The sequence below is a fragment of the Phyllobates terribilis genome, unplaced genomic scaffold (assembly GCF_046119375.1).
Source record: "Phyllobates terribilis strain yellow unplaced genomic scaffold, ASM4611937v1 Scaffold_9__5_contigs__length_417890890, whole genome shotgun sequence".
In the NCBI taxonomy this organism is placed as follows: Eukaryota; Metazoa; Chordata; class Amphibia; order Anura; family Dendrobatidae; genus Phyllobates; species Phyllobates terribilis.
The window spans coordinates 169,049,371-169,065,762 of record NW_027362769.1 but is presented as its reverse complement, the minus strand read 5'-3'; the positions used below and the strand labels follow the sequence as shown (position 1 = coordinate 169,065,762).

At 47.9% G+C, this 16,392-nt stretch overlaps 1 protein-coding gene across 1 annotated transcript in view; it reads left to right on the top strand.

Annotated features, from left to right (window-relative positions):
• The window catches only part of LOC141161856 (uncharacterized), a 46,971-nt gene extending 33,663 nt beyond the window's left edge, over positions 1–13,308 (top strand). Inside the window, exon 2 of the mRNA XM_073647322.1 lies at positions 12,633–13,308. Within this exon, the coding sequence (XP_073503423.1) occupies positions 12,633–13,164 (532 nt within the window). The 3' untranslated portion in view covers positions 13,165–13,308. The remainder of the gene's footprint in view (positions 1–12,632) is intronic.
• The last annotated feature ends 3,084 nt before the right edge of the window (positions 13,309–16,392 follow it).

Genomic DNA, 16,392 nt, shown 5'->3' with positions numbered 1-16,392 from the left:
AGGTCGTCCAGTTCTCTCTAACCATGCCCTCAGTTCCAGCTTTTATAGGGGCAGCCTGCTCCCTCTACTGGCCTGGGACAGGAGGTGCTGTATGCTAATTGTCCCTGACCAGGGAACCTCCCTCCTGCTCTCAGACACAGCCTTTAATAATTGTGGCATCCAGGCCTGGGGTGACACAGATGCGCAAGCGGCTTTTCTTCCCAGGGCTGTTCCCCGCCCAGCAGGAACATGGGGGAGCTCAGGTCGGCCTTCCACTGTACTCCCTTACCTCCCTTGCCCTCTTTCCTTCTTCTGTTCTCCATCTAACCCCTCGGCTCTGTGGTGTCCGCTCTCCCTCCAGCTCTCTCCTTCTCACAGGTGGACTACCGCGTGTATTCACACTGTGGCGAATCTTTTGGGCCCAGGCATAAGAAGTTGTCGAGGTAATGGATAATATGTGCCCCCTTAGAAACGTCCATTACAACCCATTCGAGGAAGCAACTAAACGCCTCAAATAGTGAGCAGGATCTGGAGCACCCCATGGGCAAACAGCGATCTATATAGTATGCTCCTTCCCAGAAGCAGCCCAATAGGTGGACACTATTCGGAGGCACAGGTAGTAAGTAACTGGAACGCCACATCAATGTCTGTTTTGGCCATTAGGGTGACCCTTCCCAACTTCTTGATCTGCCTGATTGCCTTGTCAAAGGATGTACAGTATATACTACTGTACTTGGTTCCGCGTTGATGTTGTCGTTTACGGACCTGCCCCTTGGATATGACAAATGGTGGATTAGTCCGAATGTATTGGGTTCCGTTTTTGGCACAACTCACAACGGGGATACCACTACGTCTTGTAAGGAAAGTGTTCTGAATGGAACCACCATTCTACCTAAAGATATTTCTTTTTTTAATTTTCTTGTCACGACGTCTGGGTGTTGGTAGGCTGATTTTAGATTTTTACTCCAGCCTTTCTTGATTTTAGAAGGGCATGACATGCCTATATCTGTGTCTCCCCCTCCTTTTACTCCTCCACCTCTTTTCTTTTCGCATGACTATATGTACTTGTCACTTTTCCATGTGTTAGTTGTGTCTTCTGAGCAGTTTGTCAGCTTTTGGACACCTTTGAAGTGTTTTCTATGTGTTTCTATGTGTTTTTGTTTGCCTGCCATTGGTTTTAACGGTGTTCGACGAACAGTTCGACGAACAGTTCGGCGAACATACGGGTGTTCGACGAACCGAACCGAACTCGAACACTACGGGGTTGGCTCAACACTACTACTGACGCGCTCCCTGGGGCCGTGGGGTACCCGGTGCCGGGCCGGTCGGTGCTGGGGATGTCACAGTGGCAGTGACCCGGTCCGTGGCCCTGGGAAGTCAAATTAAAGGGAAAAGTAAAAGGAAAGGGGAATAAGGATTTTAGAGAATAATGTTCGCGATGCCACCTGTGGTATGCGGCTATATGGGGCAGCCGCTGCGGTGCAGATCCTCTGGAGCTGATGGTGACGCAGCAGAGTTGGTTCAGCTCTCCACAGGTGTAATGCAGGTGATGGCACAGATAGTGAGTCAAGGACACAGTGGGGTGCAGTCTTCAGGCTTTACTCACAGTTCAAAGCAGTTCCAGGTCACCGCTGCAGCCGGTAATGACCGCCCATGTCGTCCTGTGTCCTCGTGGGTAGGGATCCAGCAATCTCTCAGGTACCTCAGGAGCACTTAAACAAGACCCCGTTCTATGTACCTTTCCTGGTCATCTCACTGCGCTGGCTCTCACCCTCCTGCCCTGCGCCTCACTATCAGTGTCCCAAGCCAGTGGCCTTGGGCCTTGTCGGGCGATGTGTTGTCCCCTGGACCCTATGTGGCCACCTTTTCAGCGATATAATTGTGGGTTTTGGCTGCAACACTTTGAAAATGCTGCAGCCTCCGGTTGGCTAGCTGAACCTGGTTGTTCTCCACTAGTTTTGGGGCCGGTCCCCTTCTGCGGCCTGATCCCTCCACGTCCGTATGAATTCGGGCGCACGGGTGGCTTCCTGCACTCACCGTGCCCCTCGGATCCCCTCTGTCTCTGGAGCCTTTCCCTCTGCTCCTGTCCTCTCTCACTCTCCTCCTGGGCCTCTCTTACCAGGCCCGACTCCTCTCTCTCCACTCAACTCCTGCTCAAAGCACTGGAGCCAGGAGCCTGGACCCTCCTACACTGCTCTCCTGAGCAGGACTCGACCCTTCTAGATTGTTCCCCTTCTTCTTATACTCTTCCTGTCTGTGCTCCCCTGATCTATTTCCTCCACCCACCTCCTCTACCTAGTTCCACCCTCCAGCTAGGGACCAGGGACTGTGCTCTCCCTTAGGAGCAATCTCGCCCTTCCCTACTGAAGTGGAGTGTATTGGATGTGGGTGTGTGGGTCCCGGGTAGTACTCCCTCCTTACCTGGGTGAGATGCAGTACCTCTGTGACAACTGGACCCGCAGGGGCGCCACACTACCACCTGCCAGACCAGTTCGTGTGTCCGGGAGTTGATGCTTCTCCGACACAGCTTTCCCTCATACATAAACAGCTTGCCCTTCTCCTTCCACAACTGTTGGGTCTCCTGTGGAGCATCTGGACCAAGGTGCGAGTCAGCTTGTGTCAGCAACTCCTTTACTAGATGGACAGCCGGGTCGCTATCCTGCGTCTCTGCCCATCCATGGTGGGGCAATGGGTTAAACGTGGCCTCTCTGTTGGCAGAGCACTTGTTCTTCACACAGTGGGAGCACTGAGTCACCCCATTACAATGGAAAGCCGGTAGCTGTATCTCCTCCAGCTCTTCCGGGTCTTCTCCCCCATCTGGCAAGTTGGGCATCCTGGACAGCGCATCAGCATTAGCGTTTTTGTGCCCCGCCCTATACTTGATGGTAAACTCGTAGTTGGACAGTCGGGCCATCCATCGCTGCTCCAGCGCACCTAGCTTCGCCGTTTCAAGGTGGGTAAGCAGGTTATTGTCTGTGAAAATTGTAAACTTCGCTGAAGCCAGGTAGTGTTTGAAGCACTCTGTTACAGCCCAGACTATGGCTAAAAACTCCAACTTAAAGGAACTATAGTTGTCGGAGTTGACGGAGCTTCCTGCCGGCATAGGCAATCACTCTCTCCCTGCTCTGCTGTACCTGGGACAGCACTACTCCCAACCCCACGTTGCTGGCATCCGTATAGAGTATAAAGGGTTGGCCATAGTCGGGATAGGCCAGGACTTCGTCTCCCGTAAGAGCCACTTTCAGTCGAGTGAAGGATTCGTCTTCTTTTTTACCCCACTCGAACGGAGGATTCGGGTTCTTGGCCTTCTTGGACTGACCCACTAAGAGGTCCTGCATGGGTGCCGCTATCTTGGTGAAACCCTTAATGAATCTCCTGTAGTAGCCGCACTTCTTTGATAGTGGAGGGTCTTAGCCAGTCCTTGATCACAGTGACTTTTTCAGGGTCTGGTGCTACACCTTCGGCGCTTACCACATGACCTAGGTACTGCACCTTGGGCTTCAACAGGTGGCACTTGGACGGCTTTACTTTCAGGCCAAAACCAGATAGGGCTTCGAATACCTCGGCCAGGTGCTGGTGGTCTTCATATGTCTTTGAGTAGACGATTACGTCATCTAGGTACAGAACGGTTTCGAAGTTTTTGTGTCCTAGGCAACACTCCATTAACCGCTGGAATGTTCCCAGGGCATTGCAGAGCCCGAATGGCATGCAGTTGAACTCACAGAGGCCCATTGGTGTCATAAACGCGGTCTTCTCTCTGTCCGCCTCGGCCATGGGAACCTGCCAGAGCAGACTGGGGCACCGATACTAGCTGGTGGTGGAGGTCCGGGCGGCCTAGAAGCAAGTTGGGGATCCACCTCACCAAGTGGAGTTGTAGACCTTCCCTCTGCGCTATTCTCTTTGGCCCTGCCGCTTAAAGCTATGCTCCGGCCCTCGTTCCTGAGTAAAACGTCTATTCCTCACAAGTATGGCAGGCAGCTCGGGCCTTCTTTAAGTGTCTCTCCCTTGTGGCGGCGCTGGGCCCTAGGATGCTGCTGAGGCGTCTGGTGGGGCCAGGAGACCTGCAGTCTCTTGCCCTCCGGATTTAGCTGCCGGGCCTTCAGTGCCCGCACAACCAAGGACTCCGGTGTCCGGTTCCCTTGTGCTTCTCTCTGGGGCGAGCTTGTCCACAGCTCCCTTCCCCAGGTCCTTCCTCGCCGCTCTCCTGTCTCCAACTCTCTTTCAACTCACTCTAACTAACCCCACCTCCAGATTCCAGTTTAAAGGGGAGGAGCTCCCCTTTCTGGTCTGGAGCCAGGAAAGTGTTGGATGCTGGTATACCTGTTTAGGGGACCCCTCCTTGCTTCAAGGCATGGCATCACCCCCTGTGAGGGAGGCAATGCCACTGTGGCAACCGGACCCCTGGGGTGCCACACAAGTACTCGGTACTCGGCCGAGCATCTCAGTACCGAGATGCTTGGAGCTCGCCGAGTACTTGCGAGATGCTCGGGCGGATACTCGGGTCCCCTCCCTGCATGTTTGGCGCTCTTTGGAGCGCCAATCAACAAGCAGGGATTGCCTGCCTCTCACTGTAATGCCGCGGCCATGTTGGTTGTGGCATTACAGTGATTGGCTGGCCGAACAGCGTCATCAGGTCTATAACAGACCTGGCACCGCTGTGCTCGTCAGTCTACTCCGCAATCAAGCAGTGTAGGGAGAGGTGCTGCTAAGCTAGGGAGAGATTTGGTTGTGTATTAGGTAGTGTAGGGAGAAAACAAGTACATTACACATATCCATCTCAACAAATAGTCATTCTGAGGACTAATCAATCTGCAGAGATATCAGGCAGGCAGTGTATATAGGCAGGCAGGCAGTGTATATAGGCAGGCAGGCAGTGTACAGTACAGACCAAAAGTTTGGACACACCTTCTCATTTAAAGATTTTTCTGTATTTTCATGACTATGAAAATTGTACATTCACACTGAAGGCATCAAAACTTTGAATTAACACATGTGGAATTATATACTTAACAAAAAAGTGTGAAACAACTAAAAATATGTCTTATATTTTAGGTTCTTCAAAGTAGCCACCTTTTGCTTTGATGACTGCTTTGCACACTCTTGGCATTCTCTTGATGAGCTTCAAGAGGTAGTCACCGGAAATGGTTTTCCAACAATCTTGAAGGAGTTCCCAGAGATGCTTAGCACTTGTTGGCCCTTTTGCCTTCACTCTGCGGTCCAGCTCAACCCAAACCTTCTCGATTGGGTTCAGGTCTGGTGACTGTGGAGGCCAGGTCATCTGGCGTAGCACCCCATCACTCTCCTTCTTGGTCAAATAGCCCTTACACAGCAGGGAGGTGTGTTTGGGGTCATTGTCCTGTTTTGTTAAGTATATAATTCCACATTTGTTAATTCATAGTTTTGATGCCTTCAGTGTGAATGTACAATTATCATAGTCATGAAAATACAGAAAAATCTTTAAATGAGAAGGTGTGTCCAAACTTTTGGTCTGTACTGTACACTGCCTGCCTGCCTATATACACTGCCTGCCTGATATCTCTGCAGATTGCAGACTGCAGTGCATATAGCACAAGAGGCTCCATTCCAGTTCTGCCTTCTGCTGCTGTTAGACATTTCTAGACAAAGGCCCAGGTCTCAGGGGCCAGGAATAATTTTTTTTGGATCTTAATCCTCATTATTTGCTTAAAAAGCAATCCAGAGAACACCGTTTTTCTGCGCCATTTGCTTGTTGGCACTGCAGAATACAGCCAGGTCCTTTCCATATTACAGCGCTAAAAAACAGCTATTTAAAACTGTGGTTTGTCCGTCACACGGATCACATATAATTGCGCTGAAAATACTGCCATTTTTGGCCTCCATTCAAATTTTTTTTCAGTGTGTCAGCATAGTTTTTGACACCGGTTTGCTGTTCAAAATAGTTACCTACAGGCCAGGTATTTAAAACTGTGGTTTGTCCATCACACGGATCATATATACGTTTTCTGTAAATTCTGCCATTTCTGACCTCCATTCTATTTTTTTTTCCAGTGTGTCAGCAAAGTTTTTGACACCGGTTTGCTGTTCAAAATAGTTACCTACAGGCCAGGAATTTAAAACTGTGGTTTGTCCGTCACACGGATCATATATACGTTTTCTGAAAATTCTGCCATTTCTGGCCTCCATTCAAATTTTTTTTCAGTGTGTCAGCAAAGTTTTTGACACCGGTTTGCTGTTCAAAATAGTTACCTATAGGCCAGGTATTTAAAACTGTGGTTTCTCCATCACATGGATTACATATAACTTCGCTCCAAATTCAGCCATTTGTAGTGAGCGTGGAAGATATTGTCCTCCATTTAAAATGGGCAAGGTGCGTGGCAAGGGATGGGGAACTGGACGTGATGGTGATGGCGCATGTAGAGGCCAAGGCCGTGAGCAAGCTGAAATTGTGCCACAACAAACACCCACATCTTCTCTCCCGACCTTCCTGTCCCATTTCCTAGTAGACCGCAGCATACCACTATTGAACCCAGAGCAGTGTCAAAAGGTTGTTGGTTGGATAGCGGATAATGCTTCCAGTCACTTAGCCACCACCCTGTCTTCCACATGGTCAATTCTCAGTAGCCTTGAGTCTGGACTGCATATTCCTCACCCTGATCCTCCTTCCTCCCACCATGCCGAGTGCCCGGAGACAACTGATCCCACACTTGGACACTCTGAAGAGCTGTTCACTTTTCTATTTATAGATTCGGGCCTCTCGCCCGGTCCACTTGAAACGGGGCAAGAGGAGATTGCATGTAGCGATGCCCAAATATTTGAGCAGCCACGGTCACACGAACTCGACGGTGAGAAAGTGTCACAAGTGGTGGACGATGATGAGACACAATTGCCAGAAAGTCATGAGGAGGACCAGGGTGCGGAAGTGGAAGACGAGGTGGTGGATGATATAGTAACTGACCCAACCTGGCAGGAGGACATGCAGAGTGAGGACAGCAGCACACAGGGGGAGGGAGGCAGAGCACCCCAACAGGCAGGAAGAAGCAGTGTGGTGGCCGCAGACAGAAGGCAGGCAACCGTTCCCCCTAACACCAACACGAAGGAAGTTGCCAGTACAACTGTTAGGTCTTCCCAAGTCTGGTTGTTTTTTAAAGACTCTGCCGATAACCCCAAAAAGGCCATTTGCACCACCTGCCAGGCCATCATCAGCAGGGGTGGCAAAACTAGCAGCCTGACCACCACCAGCATGATCAGGCACATGGCAACAAAGCATCCAACTTTGTGGGCCGAACCCCAGGGTCAAGAAACAGTGTTTGTGGGTGGCACCATTGCTTCTTCCGATGTTGTGCATGCAAGCCAATCCCCTGTCCATGGTGCATGCGAAGATGCCTCCTACCCTGCACCTGTCGTTGCACACTCTCAAGTAGCAGCATCAGGAAGCACGTCCACGTCCTTGTCCCAGCGCAGCGTTCAGTTGTCCATACCCCAGTCCTTGGAATGCAAGCGCAAATACGCAGCCAACGCCCCACAGGCCACACTACTAAATTCCCACATTTCACGACTGCTTACGCTCGAAATTTTGTCTTTTAGGTTGGTGGAGGCGGAAGCATTCCACAACCTGATGGCGGCGGCTGTCCCTCGGTACTCGGTCCCCAACCGCCACTATTTCTCCCAGTGTGCTGTCCCCGCATTACACAAGCACGTGTCCCAAGCACGTGGCACCTCAACAACGCAGTTACCGGGAAAGTCCACCTAACCACAGACACGTGGACAAGTGCTTGTGGGCAGGGACGGTACATCTCGCTGACTGCACACTGGCTTAACATAGTGGAAGCCGGGACCCAGTTGGACCTTGGGATGGAACACGTCCTCCCGACGCCAAGGATTGCGGGCCCTAGGTCAATCAGGGTTGCCTCCACAGTCGACAGCTCCTGCACCTCATCCTCCTCAGCCTCCTCCTCCTCTTCAGCCTTCATCTCCGAAATGACCACATCAGTCACAAGCTGGAAGCACTTCAGCATTGCCTCGGCCAAGCGGCAACAGGCTGTGCTGAAGTTAATATGCTTAGGTGACAAACTGCACAATGCTGAAGAGTTGTGGACAGCTCTGAAAGAGCAGGCAGATCTGTGGCTCACACCGCTGAACCTACAGCCAGGCATGGTCGTGTGTGACAATGGCCGGAACCTTGTGGCGGCTCTGAGGCGAGGCAAGCTCACACACGTACCATGCCTGGCCCATGTGCTTAACCTTGTGGTTCAGCGGTTTCTCAAATCCTACCCGGAGCTGCCGGATCTGCTTGTTAAAGTATGCCGCCTGTGTGCCCATTTTAGAAAGTCACCTACAGCTTCCGCCGCCCTTACCGTGTTTCAGCAGCGTTTGCAGCTTCCGGCTCACAGACTGGTATGTGATGTCCCCACGCGTTGGAACACTACACAGCAGATGTTGGGAAGGATTTGTGAGCAGAAGAGAGCAGTTGTTGAATACCAGCATCAGTTCAGACTCCACACATAAGACCTCAGGAGTGGACATGGATGTCAGACATATGTACCATCCTCCAAAACTTTGAGGACTCCACCAAGATGGTGAGCGGCGATGACACCATAATTAGCATCACCATCCCGCTTCTCTGTCTTCTGAAATGCTCTCTGCTCACAATCAAAGAGGATGCATTGCAGGCGGAGCACGATGAGATGGAGCAAGGAACCATACAGGGTGATTACACACAGCCCAGCCTCATCTCACCCCAACGTGGATTGGGTGACAATGAGAAAGAGGAGGAGGAGGAAGAACAGGAGCTAGTTTCATGCGCTATAGACGGTACAACCTGCACAGCTGTCATACCGTCTGTTCAGCGTGGATGGCCAGAGGACAGAGAGGAGGAGAGCATGGTCAGTCATGCTCTTGGTGAGGACACGGAAGTCTTGCCTGTTAGTAGTCTGGCACGCATGGCTGAGTTTATGTTACGCTGCCTTTCCCATGACCGTCGCGTTCTCAAAATTTTGGGTGACAGTTATTACTGGTTGATGACACTTCTAGACCCACGCTACAAGGAGAACTTTAAATCTGTTATTCCTGAGGTGGACAGGTCTACAAAAATGGGGCAGTACCAGAGGCCCTTGTTGCGGAACTATTAAAAAAATTCCCATCTGAAAACGCTGGCGGCAGAGGTCACAGTTCGTTGGACAACCAATGAGTACAGGAGAGAGAGACACAACTTCAATCCAGCAGAGGCAGGGGAACACTGTCATGGTTCTGGGAGAATTTTCTCTGCCCCTCCCATCGCACAGGCCCTGAGGCGCGGAGTACTCTCACAAGGAGTGCTAAGTTTGGGAAGATGCTGAGGGAGTACCTTGCCGAACGTACCAACGTCCTCCGTGATTCCTCTGTGCCTTATAATTATTGGGTATCCAAGCTGGACTCGTGGAATGAACTGGCTCTCTATGCCTTGGAGGTCCTGGCCTGCCCTGCTGCCAGCATTTTATCAGAGCGGGTTTTTAGTGCCGCTGGTGGAATTATAACTAATAAGCGCAATTAAGTGAAAATGCTGACAAGCTGACTCTTATAAAAATGAACAAGGGCTGGATTGGGCCAGACTTCTCAACACCGCCGAATGATAGCAGCATAACATTAACTCAAATCCAGTGTCTTTTTTTGGGAGGTGTATTCCCATGCACCTCTTCACACCCACACATGGGTATATGCTTCCTGATTTTGGCTATTTGCTTTTGTCCTCCTCCTTCTCCTCATCCTCATCCTCCACGACCATATCACCAGGGTGACGGTTGTCCGTGAAGCAACACCCACATAATTTTTTTAAAGGGTGTTTATGATGCCCGTAAAGATATTTTTTATACAGTATGTTCATGTATACCTCCCAGGGGTAAATGTTTATCACCTTATACACTTAGTGCATGGGCATTACAAGTATAGGAGGCCCGCTCCTTTCTAATGGGAACATTTTTTATAAGGCCCTCCTCCACGTCTCTTCCAAGGAGCATTGGCGTGCCTCCCAATTTTTGGCAGCCCTTGCATTCACTGCATAGGCCAACACTATGGGAGACCCACTTCCTAATAATGGGAACATTGTTTTCAGGAGGCCCTCTGACCTCCACGTCTCTTCCAAGGGGCATTGGAGTGCCTCCAAATTTTTGGCAACCCTTGCATTCACTGCATAGGCAAACACAATGGGAGACCCACTTCCTAATAATGGGAACATTGTTTTGAGGAGGCCCTCTGACCTCCACGTCTCTTCCAAGGGGAATTGGAGTGCCTCCAAATTTTTGGCAACCCTTGCATTCACTGCATAGGCCAACACAATGGGAGACCCACTTCCTAATAATGGGAACATTGTTTTCAGGAGGCCTTCTGACCTCCACGTCTCTTCCAAGGGTAATTGGAGTGCCTCCAAATTTTTGGCAACCCTTGTATTTGACTCGCCCCCTGGGCCGTGGGGCACCCGGAACCGGGCTTCAGTGCAATGTTGGGGGTAGTAGTGGCAACCCGATCCCATGGCTCAGGGTGGTCAGACCAAATGCTGTGGCAGTCTATTTGTAGGGTTTTGAATGTCCGACTACGCCACCCGTGGATTGCGGTCAGGGATGACCGCCGCTGCAAGGCAGACCGCTGAGGCTGATGTTGGTATGCAGCACAGGGATAGGATAACTCCCCACGGGAAGAGTGTAGCCTCAGGGCAGTGTAATAGGATGCTGGGGGTGATGGTGCAGGCCGCAATAATAAGGGTTCAGAGTCTGCTTCAAACAGTCCAGGGTCTTTATTGTAGTTAGTACTAATGACCCAACAGGAGTACAGGGTAGGAATGGGCCTGGGTGTCTGAGAGCATTCGGACGAGCCCCACTGGTCAGGGTGAGTGGGTAGGCCTACCATTCTCTCTCTGCCCTTGCTGACTATCCCCCTTTTCGTGGTGTGATAGCCCACGTCCCTGAGCTGGCCGTGTACTACGCCTGTATGGCTTGCAACTCGGGCCTTAGGTACCTGTTGCTTCTCCGTGCTGTACCGGTCCCTCTGTGTGGCGGAGCCTCCAGGCTTCTCAGGCCAAAGGACCTAAAATCCCTTGCAGGTTGGTTATCTGCTGCCGGGCTTGCAACCCTGACAGCCTCGGACCCCAGTGTCCGGTTGTTTAGTTCTCTCTCAGCCAGGACCGGCTCTCGTCGCCTCTGTCCCTGGCTTGCTGTTCCTCCTCTGCCTCCCGGACTCCTCAGCTGCTGCTGACCTGTCCCTTTCCTCTGGGAACCCTTCTGGATGCTTCAGAAGTGGGTCCTGGTCTCTCTAACCCTGCCCTCAGTTCCAGCTTTTATAGGGGCAGCCTGCTCCCCCTACTGGTCTGGAACAGGAGGTGCTGCATGCTAATGGTCCCTGACCAGGGAACCTCCCTCCTGCTCTCAGACACAGCCTTTGATATTTGTGGCATCCAGGCCTGGGGTGACACATATTCACTGCATAGACAAACACAATGGGAGACCTACTTCCTAATAACGGGAACATTGTTTTCAGGAGGCCCTCCTCTAAGTCACTTCAAAGGGGTATTGGGGTGCGTCCAAATTTTGGGCAGCCCTGCCACTCACTGCATACGCAATCACAGTATAGGAGACCCACTCTTTAGTAATGGGAACAATAAAACATAGCCGGCTGATGGTCCTATAAAAATACGCTTTGTGACTTTCAGGGTCCCTCCTTCATAAATGAAACACGATGTGTCTGATGATATCTCACACACCACATGGCCAGATGAGGTTGTAAAAGGTTAAAATGACATTTCCCGGTGAATGCATTTGTCACGGTTGAAAGCAATGCAAAAGTGCAAAAAACGCATCAAAAACGCTAAGTGTGAACATAGCCCAAGTTGTGGAGGAGTATTTTTGTTTTTGGTTATTTATTTTGCCTTCTATACAAGTCATTACCCTGGAAAGGATGTTCCTTAACATATTCCCCAGGAAAATCCATTTTGGTTTAGTTTTTGTGTGTTTTATTGTGAGTCCGTAAAAGTGGCGTAATACTCTGACAACGTTGTTGACAGCAGTGACCTGGGAGTCAGAAATGCTTCCAGGGGTCTTCCCCATGCTATTCCCATGTCATTTGAGCACTGTTCCCATCGATTTGGGCAATTTTTAGGCCCTCTGCAGACCGCCGGGGGGAGCCGCCTGAAAAATGCTCGAGTGAGTTTCCCATAGACGTACATTGGGCTCGTTGCTCAGGTCGAGCACCCGAGTATTCCAATGTGCTCGACCCGAGCATCGAGCACCCGAGCATTTTAGTGCTCGCCCATCACTAGTATTCACCAATAACCAGGGTACATGCCCCATTAGCAGTCCTTTAGCTATACAAATTGTTGGAGCTTTGGGGGAGAATTTATCAAGACTCTGCTCCACCACTTTTGTTTACCCCCATCCATTTAAAAACACATGCTGCAAATGGGCAAAAAGTTCCCCAAAAAAATTTGTGTCAAGTGTTGCAACTCTCTTTTTTTATAGCATAAAACTTAAAGAAATTCTCACCTAACCCCCATCCCATGTGTTTCCATGGATGAGTCTGTCATTGAATGATAGCTCCATAGCTGACAAACGTGGCTGCTGTAATTTAGCTTATTAGTTTTGGTAATCAACCTGAGATTTGCTTTACATAAATAAAAGCGTATATAAATGGAATTTTTTTTTTCTTAATAGAGAGATGAGCAGAAACAATCCGTGGAGACAAATGCTGTTGCGGAAATTTACTGCTGGTGAGGAGACAGATACTATAAGTGATGATACGGATTTATCTGATGAAGATACAGAAACCTCTGAAGACAAAGATTCTACAACAGAGCCGACAAGTACTGATACTGGGCTGGACCACAGATGGATATCTCAGGTGAAAAGAAAGATAGATTTGTTAACGACACAAAATGATTTGTTGAAGAAGCAGAAAAATCTGATTAAGAAACAAAACAATCTGATGAAGACAAAGGGTGATGTGGGAAAAAAGGCTGATATGGTGAAGCTACTGGCCAGTATGGTGACGACAAAGGCTGATATGGCTGTGACAAAGGCTGATATGGTGAAAACACTGGCCAGTATGGTGAAGAGAAAGGTGGTGGATATCATGAAGAGAGAAGCCGATGGGGTAGAGATACAGACCGATTTATTTGAGTCACAGGCCAATGTATTGGAGACACTGGTTAATATGTTAAAGACATTGACCAAAATGTACCGTTGAAAGGGTTAACTACCCTAATGTGCTATAAAATATGATGGTGAAATAATATCATTAGTGTATTAGATCAAATCAGGGGTATGCTAAGCGATGAGCCTTGTAACCATTCACATATTGTAATAATTAAAACAGTCACCTTACCATTTGCAGCCTAGAAACCATCAACAAGTTATTCTCGCTGGTGCTATTCTCATCTCTGACACTTGCAGTTATCGTTTTAGATTGTAAACCTAATAAACTAATATTGTTCATCTGGGACTGTATATTTTTTCTATAAATTAATAATATAACTATTATGTAAGAAGAGGGGGAAACGCACTCAAAATTCTAGATGAACATGTAGAATTAACTTTTCAATAGTCTTTGACTTGAAAAGCAACATTACAGCAATGTTTCGGACTGATGAAGCCTAGCAGAAGGATGGAAGGATGTAGATGACGTGGAGCCGAGCAGGAAAAGTTTGCATTATAGCTAGCTAGAAGTGGGGGTGAGTAGTACTCATTATACATGGTGCCCAGGGTTATAGTGAAGGCCACAGAGGATCAAAGCAGGATGCATCAGTTTGTACTGCTGCTGGTGTCGTCTGTCCCCAACCTGCATGTGAGTTACCATCATTAGTAAAAAAAAGGATCTACCATAGAGGGGAGCATAAAGGCTTACTTCTTAGATTGAAGAGCACATCTTCCAACAGAATGAAGTTAGGCCACCATAAAGGTGAGGAATTGACAAAGTAAAGGAGAGCATATAGGCTTATTCCTGATTGTGAGAATTGCCACACAAAAGGAATGAGTTCTGATACCTAAGTGAGAAGAAGATTGATACACCAGAGAAGTTTAAAGACTGGTGCTTGTTTGTGAGGGACTGATACATGGTAACTGAGTGAGTATGCTGCAAGAGTGTGAAAGTTGCAACACACAGGTATTATAGGTCGATCACTCTGTCATGTGAGTTCTAAGATTGCATTTTTTTTCTAATGAAAAACATACATAATAAGATAAACCTCTACATTACAGATTCGTGGTCTACTGAACCTCTGACTGTCTCCTATCTCTGTCTAACCACTGTGGTTGCTATTGACTGTGTATCTAAGGGGTTAAACTGCCAAGATTGGAGTGAGCTTGGATCATTGCATTACTGCACCTTAATTTAAAAAAAAGGTTAGTTTACAAATGTTTTGATTAAAATATTTTAGCTTTTTGTGTTTACATCTTCTCTGCAGGCCTATGTGACACTACGGTAACAGACCAAAAGAATCTTGCAGTCGTACTTCACTGCATTTGTGCCCTACTGCTTCCTAATGTACAGTACATTTTCTATATTAGCAGGAAACTGGGGCAAAATGATGAGGATCAGACTACGCAGGGCTTGTTTGTTGTCTGTTACCATGGAGAAATGTAAATAGTTCTTTCATAAATGTAATAAAAAGCAATTAAGTCGTAAGAATGTGTACCCTAAATGGAATAAATGAAACCACAACTCATCCTAAATAGCAAAAAAAAAAAGTTATGCCTTTTACAATATGGTGACACAAAAACAAAAGCAGTACAACAAAAACGTATAAATTTGTACCTTCAAAAAGAACGTCACAAAAATAAAACCCCACAATTCAAAAATTCACACTTATAAAGCAGCATTAAAAAATAAAAGATTTCACCATGGCCATGACGGCCCAGAAATCTCTTGACCATAAAGTGGTTATTAAACTGTGTATTCTACATCGTGAACCCCAAAGTGACGGCTCCTACTCCTGCTGTGGTGAGACCCCCTGGGACACCGTGTGCGAGAAATCCTGGATGGGTAACTATGTCAGGTAGGTGCCGCACATTTATGTATTTTCATGCAGCATAAATATGCAAATTGTCTCTTCAGAGAGGAAGAACTCTAGCGCCACCTATTGGAAGCAGCAATCCTAAAAGTCAATATCGAATCTTTAAGGAGCCTTGCAATATGACTTAGGATAAAAGCCAAACCAAGGAACTAAAATTTGGAAACTTGGTGTTGCCCCTCATCAGTGCAAAGTATTAGATCTGATTTGGCTAGATGAGGCCCTTGCTTGGCTTGTCACTCTCCACAAGGAGATATGTTACCCATTAGACCCCAGTCCGGATTCTCTCACCTAGCCAAATCAGATCTCATTCTTTGCACTGATGATGGGCAACACCTTCATACACTGTGTCTGCAAATAGAGATTCTGGTTTGGCTTTTATCCTAAGTGATATTGCAAGGCTCGTTAAAGAGGCGACATTGACTTTTAGGATAATAGAAGGAGATGGACGGCTTTCTGGCGCTGCTGTCAATATCCCACAAAGGATAGCAGAGAATCAATAAGATAAAAACATTTGTTTATGCTGCGGTGTGGCTGTAAGCGTTTTGAGGTACTGCAACCTCGTCCTCTGGAAACAACCACATACTGATTCTCCGTTATCCTTTGCGGGATATTGACTGCAGCGCAGGAAAGTCGTCCTAATGGTCTATCACCTACGGTCTGCAACAGCTGTTCAAGCGTATTCATTGTTGCAATTGCAACAAAACTAGGTGAGCTTACACCCCCTGTTTATCCAACCTGGTTGATGAAGTCGATGTGCAAATTGTAATTGGATCTGTGGAAAGAAATATTGGTGGTGCAGAGATTTTCTGCTGGAGATCAGGCAGATAATACTTGTGACGATACTGATGTCCTGAGTGAAGAGATGGAAAATACTGGGGAAGAGACCTATGATCCTGCACAAGTCAGATACTTGTACACTGTGTGCAGAATTATTAAGCAAGTTGTATTTTAGAGGTTTAGTTTTATTATTGATCAACAACTATGTTCTCAATCAACCCAAAAGACTCATAAATATCCAAGCTTAATATTTTTGGAAGTTGGAGTGGTTTTTTTTTAGATTTGGCTATCTTAGGAGGATATCTGTTTGTGCAGGTAACTATTACAGTGCAGAATTATTAGGCAACTTAATAAAAACCAAATATAATCCCATCTCACTTGTTTATTTTCACCAGGTAAACCAATATCAGTGCAAAAAATTTAGAAATAAACATTTCTGACATGCTAAAACAAAAACCCCAAAAATTAGTGATTGTTACAACTCTCCTGTTAGGTTTTTTTTAGTTTGCTGGTCACATGACCATTTTTGTCTATTTAATCCGGCTCCGCCCTCCTGGCTTTGCTGGACTTCATTTGTATTTACTACTCTTGAGCTAGCTTGGTGCTCTGTTGCCGTTCTCTGTTAG